Raw genomic sequence first — 15,798 nt, forward strand, 5'->3', positions numbered from 1 at the left:
TTTTGAGATAGTGAATTGGTGGGTTTTTGTTAAATGTGAGCCAAAATCATCACAATTAAAAGAACCAAAGACTTAAACTACTTCAGTCTGTGTGCATTGAATTTATTTAATACACGGGTTTCACAATTTGAGTTGAATTACTGAAATAAATGAACTTTTCCACGACATTCTAATTTATTGAGATGCACCTGTATGTATGTATATATATATATATATATATATATATATATGTGTGTGTGTGTGTGTGTGTGTGTGTGTGTGTGTGTGTATTTATTTATTTATTATTTTATTCTCTGTAAATGTGTGTACTTATGTAAGACCACTGGGATGTTCGTTTGGGGTCGGGTGGGGTTCTTGATTGGGGAGGGGAAGTAGTGGGAGTTAATGTTGAATCATTATATATATAGTTTGTTTTTCTTTGTTTTGAAAATTAATAAAAATGTTAATCACTAAGAAAGCTTTCCTTTACTCCTCGCCTCGCGCAACACAAGATCTTTATCGGATGATTTCAGAAATTTGGCCAGAATTGATCGGGGCCTGTTTCCTTCAGCGGATCTGAGAGCCAGGACTCTGTGAGCTCACTCGATTTCCAACTTATGGCCTGTTATGTCGAGCAGACTCGGGAAGAACTCGTCTAGGAACTTCACCATATCTCATCCTTCCTCATGCTCAGGAATTCCAACAATTCGTACATTGTTTCATCGATTACGATTCTCCAAATCCTCCAGTTTTTCCCAAACGTGTTCCAAATCCACCTTGGTCACTAGCAATTTAGCAGCTAATTCCCTCTCCGATGACTCCAGATAATCGATCCGTCTCTCGGCGTCCAACAATCTTGTAACCAACTCTGTGAATTTCGTCTTCATGGAAGTAATCGATCGACGCATTACAGCAAAATCCTCCAAATCTGCAACAACTTTCGTCAGCATTGCCGACACATTCATCAATTCACGCCGGATTTCTTTCAGTTCACCATCCAAATTGAGTCCGGGCTTGCTCCGGGGAATCAGCCCGAACACTTAAGTGTCTTTTAATATCTCCAGAGCCCGAGGATTTTGAATTTTTTGACATACTGTCTTCCTAGAACAGTTAAGAATCAGGGTGTATCGAATTTCACCGGTTTATAACACAAATAGTAATAAAATTTGCAAAGTGTGCAGAGCTCACCGTTCACACGTCCGCTCCTCGCATGGCATCACATGACTCTGTAAAATCCTTTTCTTAAATCCATTTCCTTCTTTTAGCCTCTGAGCTCTGACTGAATTACATAGCAGAAAACATTTTTCTAATTAGGAAAAGAGAGCAGTTAATTGGACAGACAGCATAATCCCCACCTTTCACCTGAAATGTTCAATTACTCACTACAATTAGTTTAAGGATTAATTTGCTTTAATTTAATTTATTTTGCAATTTAGTTGAAATTGTAGGCTTGCAAAAAAATAAATAAATAAAAATAAAAAAGGTAAAACACATTTAAAAGATAATAACTAAATTATAAAATAAAAATGGGTCAAATACAACATTTTGACAGAGGAGGCACCGTTGTCTGGCTGAGGGGGCACTGCTAAAACTAAAAACTAAAATGACCACTCAAAAGTAATTAATTGTTATTCAATGTTATGTAAAGAACAGCTATAATAAGCTAAAAAAAATAATGACAGTACATAATTATTTTACGACATAAGGGTCAGTCAAACTGGACAATTGCAACTACTTTGAAAGTATCTTCAAGTGCAGTCGCCTGATCCATAAAGCGCTGTTATTAAGCTGTCATGGGGACTGCCACAGGAAAGTAACATCCTGAATTAAACCTGCTGCAGAGGATAAGCTCATTAGACTTACCTGCCTCAGAAATCTGAAATTAAATGGGATTGCAGCAAACATAAATGTTTCAGAGTTAAAGAAACTGACAATTATCAACATCAAATGTTCAGAGGAGAACAAACCATTACCAAAATGACAACAATAATAAGAGACTTCATTAGGTGCAGAAATAAGAGCAATGGGCATTAGACCAGTGGAAATCTGTACTTTGGTCAGATGAGTCCAAAGGTCAAAGATGTTTTAGGATCCAATCGCCTTGTGTTAGTGAGACGCAGAGTAGGTGAAAGGATGATCTCTGTATGTGTGGTTCACAACATAAAGCATGGAGTAGGAGGTGTGATGATGTGAGGGTGATTTTCTGTTGACACAGTCAGTGAATATATTTAAAATTCAAGGCACACTAGACCAGTGAGGCTACCACAGCATTATGCAGCAATACGCCATCACATCTGGTTTGTGCTTAGTGGGTCTATAATTTATTTTTCAACAGGACAATGATACAAAACACAACTCTAGGCTGTGTAAAGGCTAACTGAGCCTAAGGAGAGTGAAGGAGTGCTGCATTAGGTGACCTGGCCTCTACAATCACCTGACCTCCACCTAATTTGAGATGGTTTGGGATGAGTTGTACTGCACAAATGACAGAATAAAAAGATTGTGCAACGCTATATTATTATACAATGTAGAAAATATAAAAAATAAACACAAAACCTTGAATGATTATTATTGTCCAAACCCTTGACTGGTACTGTATATCGTTTTGCATTATGCACAAACATTCTTAAGTCCACCATACTGTATGCTAAAGATATCAGTCATTTGAAATGCTCACTGTCCTCCTATTACAAAAAGAAGGTTAATTTTGGACATGCAGTTCCTTATTCAACCACTAGGGGTAAAATGAAAAGTTGTGAAAGTTGCGCACTGTCCTACTCTATTGAATGACGCTGGTTTTGTGTCTCTATGTCCTTTAATAAAAAAGCTATTACAAAAAGAATGTTTATATTGGACATACAGTTCACACACCAAGCTATTACAAAAAAGAAGGGGGGGAGAAATTGCACTTTCTCCACATTCCCTTACATACCGCTGCGACAGGAGGACCTCTTCCTGTGTAACTCACATTGCGACGGCTTTTGCAGGCAAATGCTCATAATATCGATTGAAAATAATGAAAACAAGCTTGAAGAATATTATTAGGTTTCCATGTTTTACAGTAATACTATTTTGGAAAGTATTTTCTAAGCCGTTTAAGAGTTATCACCATTTATTGCTGAATGTGTTTGGAATATCAAAAACAAACTATCTTAACCTCGTTTTCGTTTAAAGGAATAGTTCACCCAAAAATGAAAATTTGCTGATAATTTACTCACCCTCAGACCATCCAAGATGTATCTTCCTGTCTCCTCCTCCACGTGTGACCTTACCAACGAGCTTACGTCATCCCTCTCATGAGCGCACGTCACAGAGATGTACGGAAGCGAACATTTGTAGTAAAAAAGTATATAAGTATTGTTTTGTTTCTAAAAACAACCAATCGTTTGGGTTCAGAAGAACTTTATTTGTCGACTGGAGTCGTGTGGATTATTTTGATGCACCCTAAATATGCATTTTGGACTGTCAAAAAAGTCCAAAATTCACTTGCATTGTTTAAAGGAGGAGGCCTGAAATGAAATCTTAAAAATCTTAAATTCTGTTTTGATGAAGAAAGAAACTCAGATACATCTTGGATGGCCTGAGGGTGAGTAAATTATCAGCAAATTTTCATTTTTGGGTGAACTATTCCTTTAACATTTACAACAGTCTCTGGTGTAGTTTCAGAGTCAGTAGATGTCACCTGAGCATCAGCGTGTTCTGATAATGAACTCTGATTTGGGCCTCGTGCACAAACTCTTGAGTTAGCTGGATTGTACTTATGCTGAAGTGGTAGAGTTTCTGGAACAGGCATAATGTGTCTGTGATTCCTTCAGTACTCTCGCCCTTCTGATTCTACCTTGTATGATCTGGGTTCTTTGCAAATGTCTTTGATGGTACCTAATTTGTTGTGTCCCTGAGGAGTTTGCAGCCTGACTACCTCACCTTTCAACAATGGATGAAGAGGCTTACTGGTCCTGTCATAATAAAGTTTCTGATGATGATGTTTCTGTGTGAGTCTCTTTCTGACTACCTTTTGACTCTTGGTGGAAGGGGCCAGTAACTTTGTTGTGATTGGCAACGTCGTCCATGTTTGTCTTGACATTAGTCTTTCTGCTGGTGATCCCAAGATGTTATCACGGGGAGTGTTTCTCAGATTTAGTCAATCAAGAAAGACATCTGTTCCATTTCTCTTCGACTTTTCCATCAATTCTTTTGCACTTCGCACTTTTGCTGGTGTTGCTTCATGCTGTTGCAGATAGAACATGAGGTGCATTTTTTCCTCAATATCCTTGTTCATTGAAGGCCAAAATACTACACCTCGTGCTCTTCGCTTCATTGATTCTACTCCAGGATGTCCTCTGTGAAGAATGGTAATGTAATCCTTTTGCACTGACTTTGGAATCACAGCTTTTGGACCTTTCATCACAATCCCATCCTTTGTTGTGAGCTCGTCTCTGTACGGGTAGTATTGATGAAGATCATGTGGCAGCTTTGACTGTTGATCTGGCCATCCCTGATATATTATTCTGCATAGTTATTGGATTGTCTGATCTCTGGATGTTTGTTCTTTCAATTCATCAAGTGATGATGAGATGTGTTGTACAGACATTACCTCAAAATCAGTTTTCTCACTTCTCAGCATTTCCGTATTCTTCATGGGAGCACGTGAAAGGGTATCGGCTAGATACATCTGTTTCCCTTTCTTCTAGGTGATGTCAAAGTTGTACTTTTGAAGTCTCAACATCATGTGTTGTAAACGTGCTGGTGCCATGTGTAATGGTTTGTTGAGTGTCATCACCAACGGCTGGTGGTCGGTTTCAATGTGGATCTTTTTTCCGTAGATATAGTCATGAAACTTTGCGCATGCAAACACTACCGCAAGAAGCTCTTTTTCAATTTGCGCATAGTGTGTTTCTGTCTGCGTCACTGTATGTGAGGCATATGCTATAGGCGCATTTTCTTGTAGGCAAGCCGCACCGAGTCCATATTGTGAAGCATCACATGTCAGCGTGACAGGCTGTCATGTCATTGTACATCATAGTATCTCAGTGTTGGTGGACTACTTATGCTCTTTTTCAGCATGTCGAATGTGTCTTGATGTTATTTGAGCCAGCACCATTCAACGTCTTTATGAGTCTATTCTTGCAGGGGTGCTGAAAGTATACTGAAACCTGGGAGAAACTTTCCAAGATAATTGACCATCCCTAGAATGTGTTGTAGGGCTGTGACATTTTCTGGAATTCCCATTTCTGTGATCACCTTTATCTTTGATGGATCTGGTTTTAGTCCTTCACTTATGAACACATGTCCCACATAGCATACCTCTGATAACCGAAATTTACATTTGAGAGGGTTTAGTCTCAATTTGACCTTTTGTGCATGGTCTAGCACTTTCTTGAGATTCTCGTTGTGCTCTTTCACATCATTTCCTCCCACTAGGATATCGTCCACTATAATTGCACACGCATAACCCATAAAGATCTGTTCCATAGCTCTTTGAAATACTTCACTGGCTGTGCTGATTCCAAATGGCATGCATAGAAATCGGAATCTCCCGAACGGAGAATTGAATGTCGTTAGCATGGATGATTTATCATCCATGGACTGAAAAGACTGATGCGTTTGGCATTTGAGCTGCAACCTCTTCTACTGTATGCATGGGGTGGTGCGGACGTAGAAGTGCCTTGTTCAGATCCCTTGGGTCTATGCATAACCTGATTTCCTCTGAATTCTTTTTATGGGTTGCCATCATTGATGATACCCATTCTGTGGGCTCAGAGACTGGAGTAATTACACCTGTATCGACCATTTTTGTAGTTCCTCTTTAACTTTACCCTGCATGGCCGCTGGAATTTTATGTGCAGGACGTACAACTGGTTGTACAGCTGGGTCTATTTTCATTGAGTATGTCACTGGAAGCTTACCAATCTCAACCTTGAAGAGATCTGCATATTCAGAACAAATTGTGTTTGAGAAACTCGATTGGCTTAGAAGATTCACATGATCCAAGGTGACCATTACGTTTTCCCTTTTGGTAGAGCCAAGGAGGTTGTTATCTCAGCATATAAAAGAATGTCTGGAATTATGTCCAATTGAGCAAAACAGTCTGGTTCCAGAATTAAAAATCCCATTCATTTTTCCATAAACAAATTGATTTTCAACAATAACTTCTAAACCTTTAAAGACAGGCCCACCGTAAGCTCAGAGGTTGTTCGTCGATGGTATATTCCTTCGTTGAAGCCATCAGTCCACGTTAGATCAACTTGTTTAAAAATCATATTTAATATCGAAATTCCTGGTGAACAACTACACCACCCATGGTCCAGCAGAGAAAGATCCATCAATCAGAGAACTGCAGCCAACAAAGCCCCACAAACTAGTCAAGCAATGACCACCTACTTCCATGATGCACTATGAATGAGGCAATCAAGTCTGTATCCTACACCCTTAAACTACAAATATATTTGCATATTTGTGAATATTTTGCAGTAAATTTAAAATATATTGTTTCTATACTTATAATCCATAACCTTAAATTAATAGTTTTGTATATTTCCATCATTTTTTATTCGATTACATCATTTGCAACGCAAATGTATTGTAGTTTGTGCCCTTGTGAAAAATGGTAAGTACACCGTGTTGTACCTTTTGTCTTTTTGTCCAATTTTCAAATACTTTTTTGCTTCCAATCAAAATTTGTAATGTTGTGATTCACTTCAGAGCTGGTTGATTTGGTTCATTGCTTAGAACTCTTTTATAAAGGATTTTAAGAAAAGCCTGTGGGAAAAAGGAATGGGGAAAAATACTTCCGGAACCCAGATGGCTGAAAACGTGGGCGGGAACTGTTGCGTTCTATGCCAATTTGCTTCCGCTGTGATTCTTTAATTGACATGCCCTCCAACTCTGAAAATCAGTGACTCCAAGAAAATCCTGAGTTGCCCACTGGTATTTATGACTTTGTGGAAGTTTTCATTTGTGCTCATCTCGTAAATAAGATCATTCCGACATGACTTGAATACACCAGTAATATTGTTTACTTTGTTATTTTTACACCACCGTAGTAGTACATTCACTCACTCACTGAATTGGTCAGGGCAGTTCTTGAATCAACTCCTACATATCACAGTGAGCTGTGCCGTAATTTATGCGATTTACTTGTACTTTTTATACTTAAATAGATTTAATGTGTCTTACTTTAATACATTTACTTAAGTCAATTCCCATAAAGATATCTTTACTTTTACTTAAAGGAGCTGAAAGTGATTTTAGCCATTCTGGAATTTCCAGACTGAGCTGTTGAATTAGCCACGCCCCCTCTTTCTAAAACCCCTGCACTCCAAAGATACCAAATGAGCTTTATTGAGACCGACACCAAGCAGAAGCGGTTGTCAAAAACAACAGCAGTAAAATAGCGCCCTTCAGCTGACAACCGTAATGAACAACATGGCATAAAAATGGCATTTAGCCTCAACAATTTGCTGCAACTACAATACTATAAGAATATGGAATGGGCATTTAATGTTCTGGTGAGAGAATCCGCTCCAAACAATTCAGTCCGTGCAGGAGGCATCCAATTGGTTCTGAATGAATCGTAAACTGATTCAGACTGTTTTACCAACCTGTTTGAGCGATACTTTGAAACAAACAAATGATTCATTTGCTAATCAGCATTGTTCTGATTCTAAACAGGTGATAGAACATATATTAAAAAGATTTTAGCCAGTCAACAATTCTTATTCATGATATTACGACTTAACTCCTGCTTCAGTTCCAACCAAAAAGGTTCCGAAAAATTTTCAGGGCCAGACTAATAATTCGGGAATCTAGCCCTGAATATTTTGCCCTAGCTATGCACCAGGTTGCACCTGCTATACGTAAGTTACAACTTAGCATAGTTGTAGCATAAATGGGCACTAAGTCACAATTTACGCACTACTAAATTTGAGCGTTGCACCATTAAACTTAAATACATATAAACTAAACATTTACGGAAGCCTCCGACCAGGTGTAACAGTTGGAATAAAAAAGCAGACTGATATTTTATGTCATTGATGAGCTCATGTTTTGCGTGACAGGCATCAATCCTTTTGACATTTACATTCGTTTACATTTACGAGAGAGAAAAACAACTTACTTTTAACTCTTTAGCATGAAACCGTTCTAACGGTGCAGTTTTCAGGGTGCGTCACCTGGTGTCAAATTTCAACACATTCAAAATATATACAGGATATTAAAATGAATAAATGTCTATTTTTCCAGCCTGTTGTATTAGTATTTATCACCCCTTATTTATTTTAGATACAGTTCCTATATATTGTTATTTACACAGGGCAAATATACTGTTTATCAAATCTAATTTTATTACGTATCATATTTTAATGGGGATATAATTTATTACAGCTGACAGTTACGTGAGCAAACAAGGTTTGAACATCAACCGTAGCAAGATCAGATTGAAATTCACTGCTTTTTAACACTTCTGTGTACAAATTTGAAGGCTGTTTATTGGATCAATACAGGTAAACGTCATATGTACTACGCATTACTTTACGGAGAGCTTACGACCTACTAGTTAAGTCTTGCCTTAAGAACGGGTGGTGCAACCAAATTAAGCACTGACTTAGTTACAAACTAACTAGTAGTTACTAAGCCCTTAGTATGAACTTTATGTCCCAAATTACTTGAGACCTTTCGCACAGCTGGTGCAACCCTACCCAGGAGCACAGACAGTGCTGAGGCCTTTGATGGTGAACAATATGTATGGTTGTTTAAAATAGTCCAATTTTATATAATAGATTATTTTAAAGTTTTCCTGAATTTTGACGAGTTTTGTTTTTATTCTAAAATAACTTCTTTTAAATCATCTTGGAAGTTCATCATTTTTTAGGTCCCCTATAGGGCGGCGCCGGCTCCCTGCTGCTAGATGCATGTGAAATGTTCAGAGCCTTTTTAACCAAAGGATCCTACAAGGTTAGCATAGCATTGCATAAAGCGACGATTCCATAGACATTCTATGGGCGGTACACTGGCGAGGAGACAAGAGGCCGTTTTTGTGAATGGATGTCTATGGAGATGTTTCATTATGCGGAATAAACTGTTTTTGTGAGGAAACAGCTCACTTATTGAATTGACCGCCTGTCGGAAAATCTTCAACATGTTTTACATTTAAAATCCTATTGGAATGAACTCTGTGTGGAGTTTACAACGATATCATTTCTGTTTTATAAGAGAAGACACGGACGATTTTGCGACAGGTTGTTGTCAGTTTAGCGCGGAGGTTGTTATCTCAGTATTGAAGTATGGTCAGTAGATGGCAGTACTGCATGTCGCGTCTCACAATATCAACATTGATACAAAGCAGAGAAGAATAAACCGGCCCACAATTCATTGCTGCTTGTGAGAATTGCCAGTCATCTTCAGTGTTGATCGCGAGCGGCACGAACGTAAACAGCGCGGGACCGTTTCATTTATATTCCGTATTTGTTTCAGTACGAGCGTTTGAGAATGAAAGAATTAACGGCGAAGAAGCGCGAGAAGCCGCGAGGGGAAAAAGAGCCTAAGAGCGGCAGCGGGCCCGAGCCACAGGATGTGGAGATGAACGAGGACGAACAGAAAGCACCCAAAGAACAAGATCAACTTACACTAGAAGGTCTGAGGATTTTATAAGTTCTGATTGTCCATATAGCATTAGGAGGATCTTTTCATGATAATAAATGACGAGTGCGTCGGTCGTGTTTTTTTGTTTAGTTTGGATGGCGGTGACTGACTGACTGCAGATTATATGAAGTAAACCTGTAGTTACTATGTGTTTTTTTATTTTATTTATATATATATATATATATATATATATATATAATACTTAAGTCAAGCTATGGTCTCTGTTGTAAAACATGGTTAATTTTCGTAAGAGCACGTTTTTTTTCTCCTTCCCCCTCCCCTCTCTCATGAGTTTGCATCCATGAAATAAACAACTCATCGTGAGTCGGATAACGGCTGTGTCTAGGGCTGCACGATAATGGTTGAAAGAGAATCACGATTGTTTTGCCAAAAATTGTGATCACGATTATTAATTTTTCTGTCATTTGAGAATGTTTTCTGTATTACAAGGCTGAACGATTTGGACAAAAAAAAAAAAAAAATCACAGTTGCCACTGCTTAGATTTCATTTCTAAAAGAAAATAATAATAATATTAAATTACATTAAACTGCAGCTCTCTACTACTAGTAGCCCATGCTTTTATGCCAATATAAGAGTTACTCTAGGGTGTTCACACTTGCATCCTGTTTAAAGGTCTATTTTATTATTACTATTATTGTTTTAAAATACAATAGTAATATATTTCTGTAATAATGTACCATATGGCATTGCTATACGGTCCCGAGCCTTTATGTTGATGGGAAAATGTGTTGTGTTTGTTAACAAGTGTTTGTGTTGTTGTTTCTGTGTTTAGATTGGAAGGAGCACAAAGCTGTTGTCAGCTCAATGCTCTCATTTCCTCTTTGCTCTAAACAGCCCCGGTGCCATGGGGTGACTTTAGATTTGTTTAGAATCTTGTAATGTCCAAACATATTTGGAATGACACAAATGTGCAACTGAAGTCAATGTCTTGAACATTGGGGAGACCAAACATTTTGGGGGTGGGTGGTCACGGGTGTTGAAGTCACAAATATAATGGTCCTTTATGATATTAAAGGCACTCAATGCAGTAATTTTCTGAATAAAGGTTTTAAATGTTATAAAAGCCCACAATTTGATAATTTTTTTTATTTGAAAATGTTTTTATTTTTTATTTTTTTTATTCACACAATACAAGACTACCACTGTTTCAGTCAGCTTACCTTTTTTGTGCTGTCTCAAAAGACTAAATTCATTTGAATTTCCTTTCATTTATGTATCTGTAAAATGACGAATGTGTTAGCTGGCTAGCAAAAAAATGCTTACACAAAATTATTTACTCCTAATTTTTTCACCCTCATTGTGGCTTCCCCCCCAGTGGAATCGTAACAATCTTTACTCTGCTCTTTTCCATTAAAAAAACGTTCATATTGACCACTGCTGTCAAGGTCCAGAGAGAAGAAAAAAAAAATCATCATTAAACAGGGATGCAAGGTGAATAGGTGAATAAAGTCACCTTTTCTGAAGCTAATTTGCTCACCATTTTTTTTTTTTTTTAATTATCTAGATTTTCCTTGTTAAAATCACTTGAGAGGGTTACTTTAAGCTTAAAAAATCTTTAAATACATTGTTTTAAATCAACAGAAATTATACATCTGGAACTCCTATGACTTTCTTACATTTTTCATCTCTCATGAGTTTGTATCCCTGATTAAAATACCATAAATGTAGTCCATACAATACAAAGCTGCTGTATGGCCCCAGAAAACTTGGAATATAGTGCACAAGTCATATGAACTACTTTTATGCTGTCTTTATATGAAAGCTTTAATAGTACTTTATAGGATTTGTCCTTTTTGAATCTTGACCACTCCTGCTCACTATAAACTGTTATTCTATGGAATGGAGATGCTTAAAATATCAATTTTTATGTTCCACTAAAAAGTGACCACATATGGGTTTGGAATAACTTAAGGGTGAGTACATTACAGAATTTTCCATTTTGAGGTGAACTGCTCCTTTAACTGGTGGCTCTTTATTTCTTTTTTTAAGCACAGACCTGACAAGTACATATCTCTTTTTAAAGACAACTTGGGAGTTGCTGTCAAAATGCCAGAATTAAAAATATGACACTGTACTTACACAAAACCTAAAAACACAATGGAAGCCACAAGTCTTACCATGTTTTAGTTCTAATCTGAGGGTGATAACACTTCAGAAGCTAGCCAGATAAGCAAATTCATTCATAATATGCACATGTTCACTTATTGTCTTTTGCCTTATGCTGAAAACTGCTCCGTTGATGTTTTCACATTCACAATTATCAATGACATCACGAATTACATAATTTACATGACATATCAGTTCTAAACAACGATTTTCGCCTAAAGGTGATTAGTTTGCATCCTTGGAAATTACTATCGGTCGATACAACTGACAATTTCAATTGTAAAATCGTGGGCAAATGTTGCATGTTTAGTTAGATACTCTTAATCTGAACTGCTGACGCTTGGCGCTGGAATAATTAGATTCGCGTTTAGCTTCTATGGCCCCATTTGCACCTTGCATTAAACATGCGTTTTCAGTGATTGGATTGCTATCGGATAGCACTTGACCGCATTAACTGACAGAGGTGTAAAGGCACCCAAGACCGGTGTCCGAAATTAACTTTTTAGCCCACTAGCCAAGGTGGCTGGTAAATGGAAAAAAATTACCAATTAGTCAGATTTCTTACAGGCCATTTTTGTTTTATTGCATTTTACAAGTGGATTTTACAGACATGAGATAAAAAAAAAAACAATACTATAAGCATGTTTTAAAGTTAACTGCTTTTTTTTAAAGAATTGTATTGTTTTATTTATTAAATATTTAATTGCCAGATAGATTGCCTTTTCAGTATTCACCGATACTGATAACTTTTTTGTTTTATTTGTTCTGAAATCCATATCAACAGGTTATTTACATTTTTATAATCAAAATTGTGTCTAAATAAATTAATTTAAAACTTTAATCAAATGAAAAATAACAGTTAATTTTTTTTAAATTTATTTTTATTAATTTTTATTGATTCATATCCACGACAGTGGAAAAACTCAACACATATATAATCAACATTTTACATTTAAACCCCACTAATACAATCCCACCCTGACCCCTAACGAACACCCCTGTGGTCCCACATAACACACACACAATCCCCAAAAAAAAAAAAATATATATATATATATATACACTATATTGCCAAAAGTATTCGCTCACCCATCCAAATAATTGAATTCAGTTGTTCCAATCACTTCCATGGCCACAGGTGTATAAAATGAAGCACCTAGGCATGCAGACTGCTTCTACAAACATTTGTGAAAGAATGGGCCGCTCTCAGGAGCTCAGTGAATTCCAGCGTGGTACTGTGATAGGATGCCACCTGTGCAACAAGTCCAGTCGTGAAATTTCCTCGCTACTAAATATTCCACAGTCAACTGCAGCGGTATTATAACAAAGTGGAAGCGATTGGGAATGACAGCAACTCAGCCACGAAGTGGTAGGCCACGTAATGTGACAGAGTGGGGTCAGCGGATGCTGAGGCGCATAGTGCGCAGAGGTCGCCAACTTTCTGCAGAGTCAATCGCTACAGACCTCCAAAGTTCATGTGGCCTTCAGATTAGCTCAAGAACAGTGCGTAGAGAGCTTCATGGAATGGGTTTCCATGGCCGAGCAGCTGCATCAAAGCCATACATCACCAAGTGCAATGCAAAGAGTCGGATGCAGTGGTGTAAAGCACGCCGCCACTGGACTCTAGAGCAGTGGAGACGCCTTCTCTGGAGTGACGAATCACGTTTCTCCATCTGGCAATCTGATGGACGAGTCTGGGTTTGGCGGTTGCCAGGAGAACGGTACATGTCTGACTGCATTGTGCCAACTGTGAAGTTTGGTGGAGGGGGGATTAAGGTGTGGGGTTGTTTTTCAGGAGCTGGGCTTGGCCCCTTAGTTCCAGTGAAAGGAACTCTGAATGCTTCAGCATACCAAGAGATTTTGGACAATTCCATGCTCCCAACTTTGTGGGAACAGTTTGGGGATGGCCCCTTCCTGTTCCAACATGACTGCGCACCAGTGCACAAAGCAAGGCCCATAAAGACATGGATGAGCGAGTTTGGTGTGGAAGAACTTGACTGGCCTGCACAGAGTCCTGACCTCAACCCGATAGAGCACCTTTGGGATGAATTAGAGCGAAGACTGCGAGCCAGGCCTTCTCGTCCAACATCAGTGTCTGACCTCACAAATGCGCTTCTGGAAGAATGGTCAAAAATTCCCATAAACACACTCCTAAACCTTGTGGAAAGCCTTCCCAGAAGAGTTGAAGCTGTTATAGCTGCAAAGGGTGGGCCGACGTCATATTAAACCCTATGGATTAAGAATGGGATGTCACTTAAGTTCATATGCGTCTAAAGGCAGATGAGCGAATACTTCTGGCAATATAGTGTGTGTGTGTGTGTGTATGTGTGTGTGTGTATATATATATATATATATATATATATATATATATATATATATATATATATAAATAAAATAAGCATACATGATTAAACTACACTCTCCACATCCCCTCCCCGTGAGTCCCCCAAAAAAACTAAATATTTGCCCCATTTTTTAACAAATAAGTCCCTAAACCCCAGCCTTCTACTTACTGCTTCCTCAAATGCAGCAACCCCACCCATTTCCACACACAACTCCGAAAAAGAGGGTGCTCCACTTGACTTCCAACCCCTTAAAATTACTTGCCTGCCGATCATGAGACTGGTCAGAACCCAATTTTTTATGTGATTATCCCCTAAATGCATGACCGCCCCATCACCCAAAATACAGAGTCTGGGACAAAGCAAAACCTGAATGTTCAAAACATCTCATAAATAACTCTGAACCCTCAACCAAAACTCCCGGATCTTAACACGACCCCAAAAGACATGGGTAGTGTCTCCAACTTCTGATTGGCATTGCCAGCAGGCAATGTCTTTAAGACCAAGCCTATGTAATCTAGAGGGGGTCCAATAAAATCTATGACATTTTTCAGAATCTTAGGCCACACTCCATCCTCCAATACCAAATTCAAATCTTTTTCCCATACTCTTGAGAGAAGTCAAGGCTCCGTCCCCCAGACCCTGAATTAGTAGGGAGTAATAACCTCACAGCCTAATCCAAAATATGGCATTGGGGTTATTTTAGTCAAATAAAGTGCTGCATAACGGTTGTAAGATATTGCTTAAATACTATACAATTACTATTGATTTATTATTAGTAGTACAGGGTTCGTATGAAGTGCTTGATGTACTTGGATTAGGCTTTTTCAAATTTAAGTCCTGGAAAGCCCTTGAAAATAGCAATTTCTGGGTGGCCTGGGAAGCTCAGCGAGTATTGACGCTGACTACCACCCCTGGAGTCACAAGTTCGAATCCAGGGCATGCTGAGTGACTCCAGCCAGGTCTCCTAAGCAACCAAATTGGCCCAGTTGCTAGGCAGGGTAGAGTCACATGGAGTAACCTCCTTGTGGTCGCTATAATGTGTGGTTCTCGCCCTCGGTGGGGCGCGGAGAATAGCGTGGGCCTCCACGTGCTATGTCTCTGCGGTAACGCGCTCAACAAGCCACGTGATAAGATGAGCAGATTGACGGTCTCAGACTGAGGAGGCAGCTGAGATTCGTCCTCCGGCACCCGGATTGAGGCACCTACGAGGACTTGGAGCACATTGGGAATTCCAAATTGGGGAGAAAAAAAAAAGGAAAATAGCCATTTTTACCAAGAGGTGCTTAAAGTTCTTGAATTATAAAAAATCTTAAAATATGTTGCTTAAATCATTTTAATAAATGAAATTGTATGTATTTATTTAGATTAAAAAAAAAATATAAATATAGATTTTCAGTTTTAATTAAAAATTGCTCTCCAAAGTGAAAAAAATTATGAGATGTAAAACATTCTGAGATTAGTATGCAGATCAATGGAGGATTCAGTTTTGTGAGCCATCAAGCACCCCCTTGTGTAAAGAAAGCTTTTTGTCTCACAAAATAGATTATTTCTGACAACATAATATCAAAATATGTTGACAAACATGTCAACGAATTCTATTTTTTACATTTATTATTATTATTTTTTTTATAAAGGTATCATTCTATAACCTAACCTTTGATGATATGAAATGGCTTGACTCTGTTTTGCAAATTTTTTAGAAAATAT

At 38.2% G+C, this 15,798-nt stretch overlaps 1 protein-coding gene across 1 annotated transcript in view; it reads left to right on the plus strand.

The window, feature by feature from the left end:
- The first annotated feature begins 9,326 nt into the window (after window positions 1-9,326).
- Window positions 9,327-15,798, plus strand: part of LOC127425143 (26S proteasome non-ATPase regulatory subunit 3-like) — a 40,282-nt gene continuing 33,810 nt past the window's right edge. The window contains exon 1 of the mRNA XM_051670828.1: window positions 9,327-9,610. Coding sequence (XP_051526788.1) covers window positions 9,466-9,610 — 145 coding nt within the window. The 5' untranslated portion in view covers window positions 9,327-9,465. The remainder of the gene's footprint in view (window positions 9,611-15,798) is intronic.

The sequence above is a fragment of the Myxocyprinus asiaticus genome, chromosome 34, assembly GCF_019703515.2.
Source record: "Myxocyprinus asiaticus isolate MX2 ecotype Aquarium Trade chromosome 34, UBuf_Myxa_2, whole genome shotgun sequence".
NCBI classification, from domain to species: Eukaryota; Metazoa; Chordata; class Actinopteri; order Cypriniformes; family Catostomidae; genus Myxocyprinus; species Myxocyprinus asiaticus.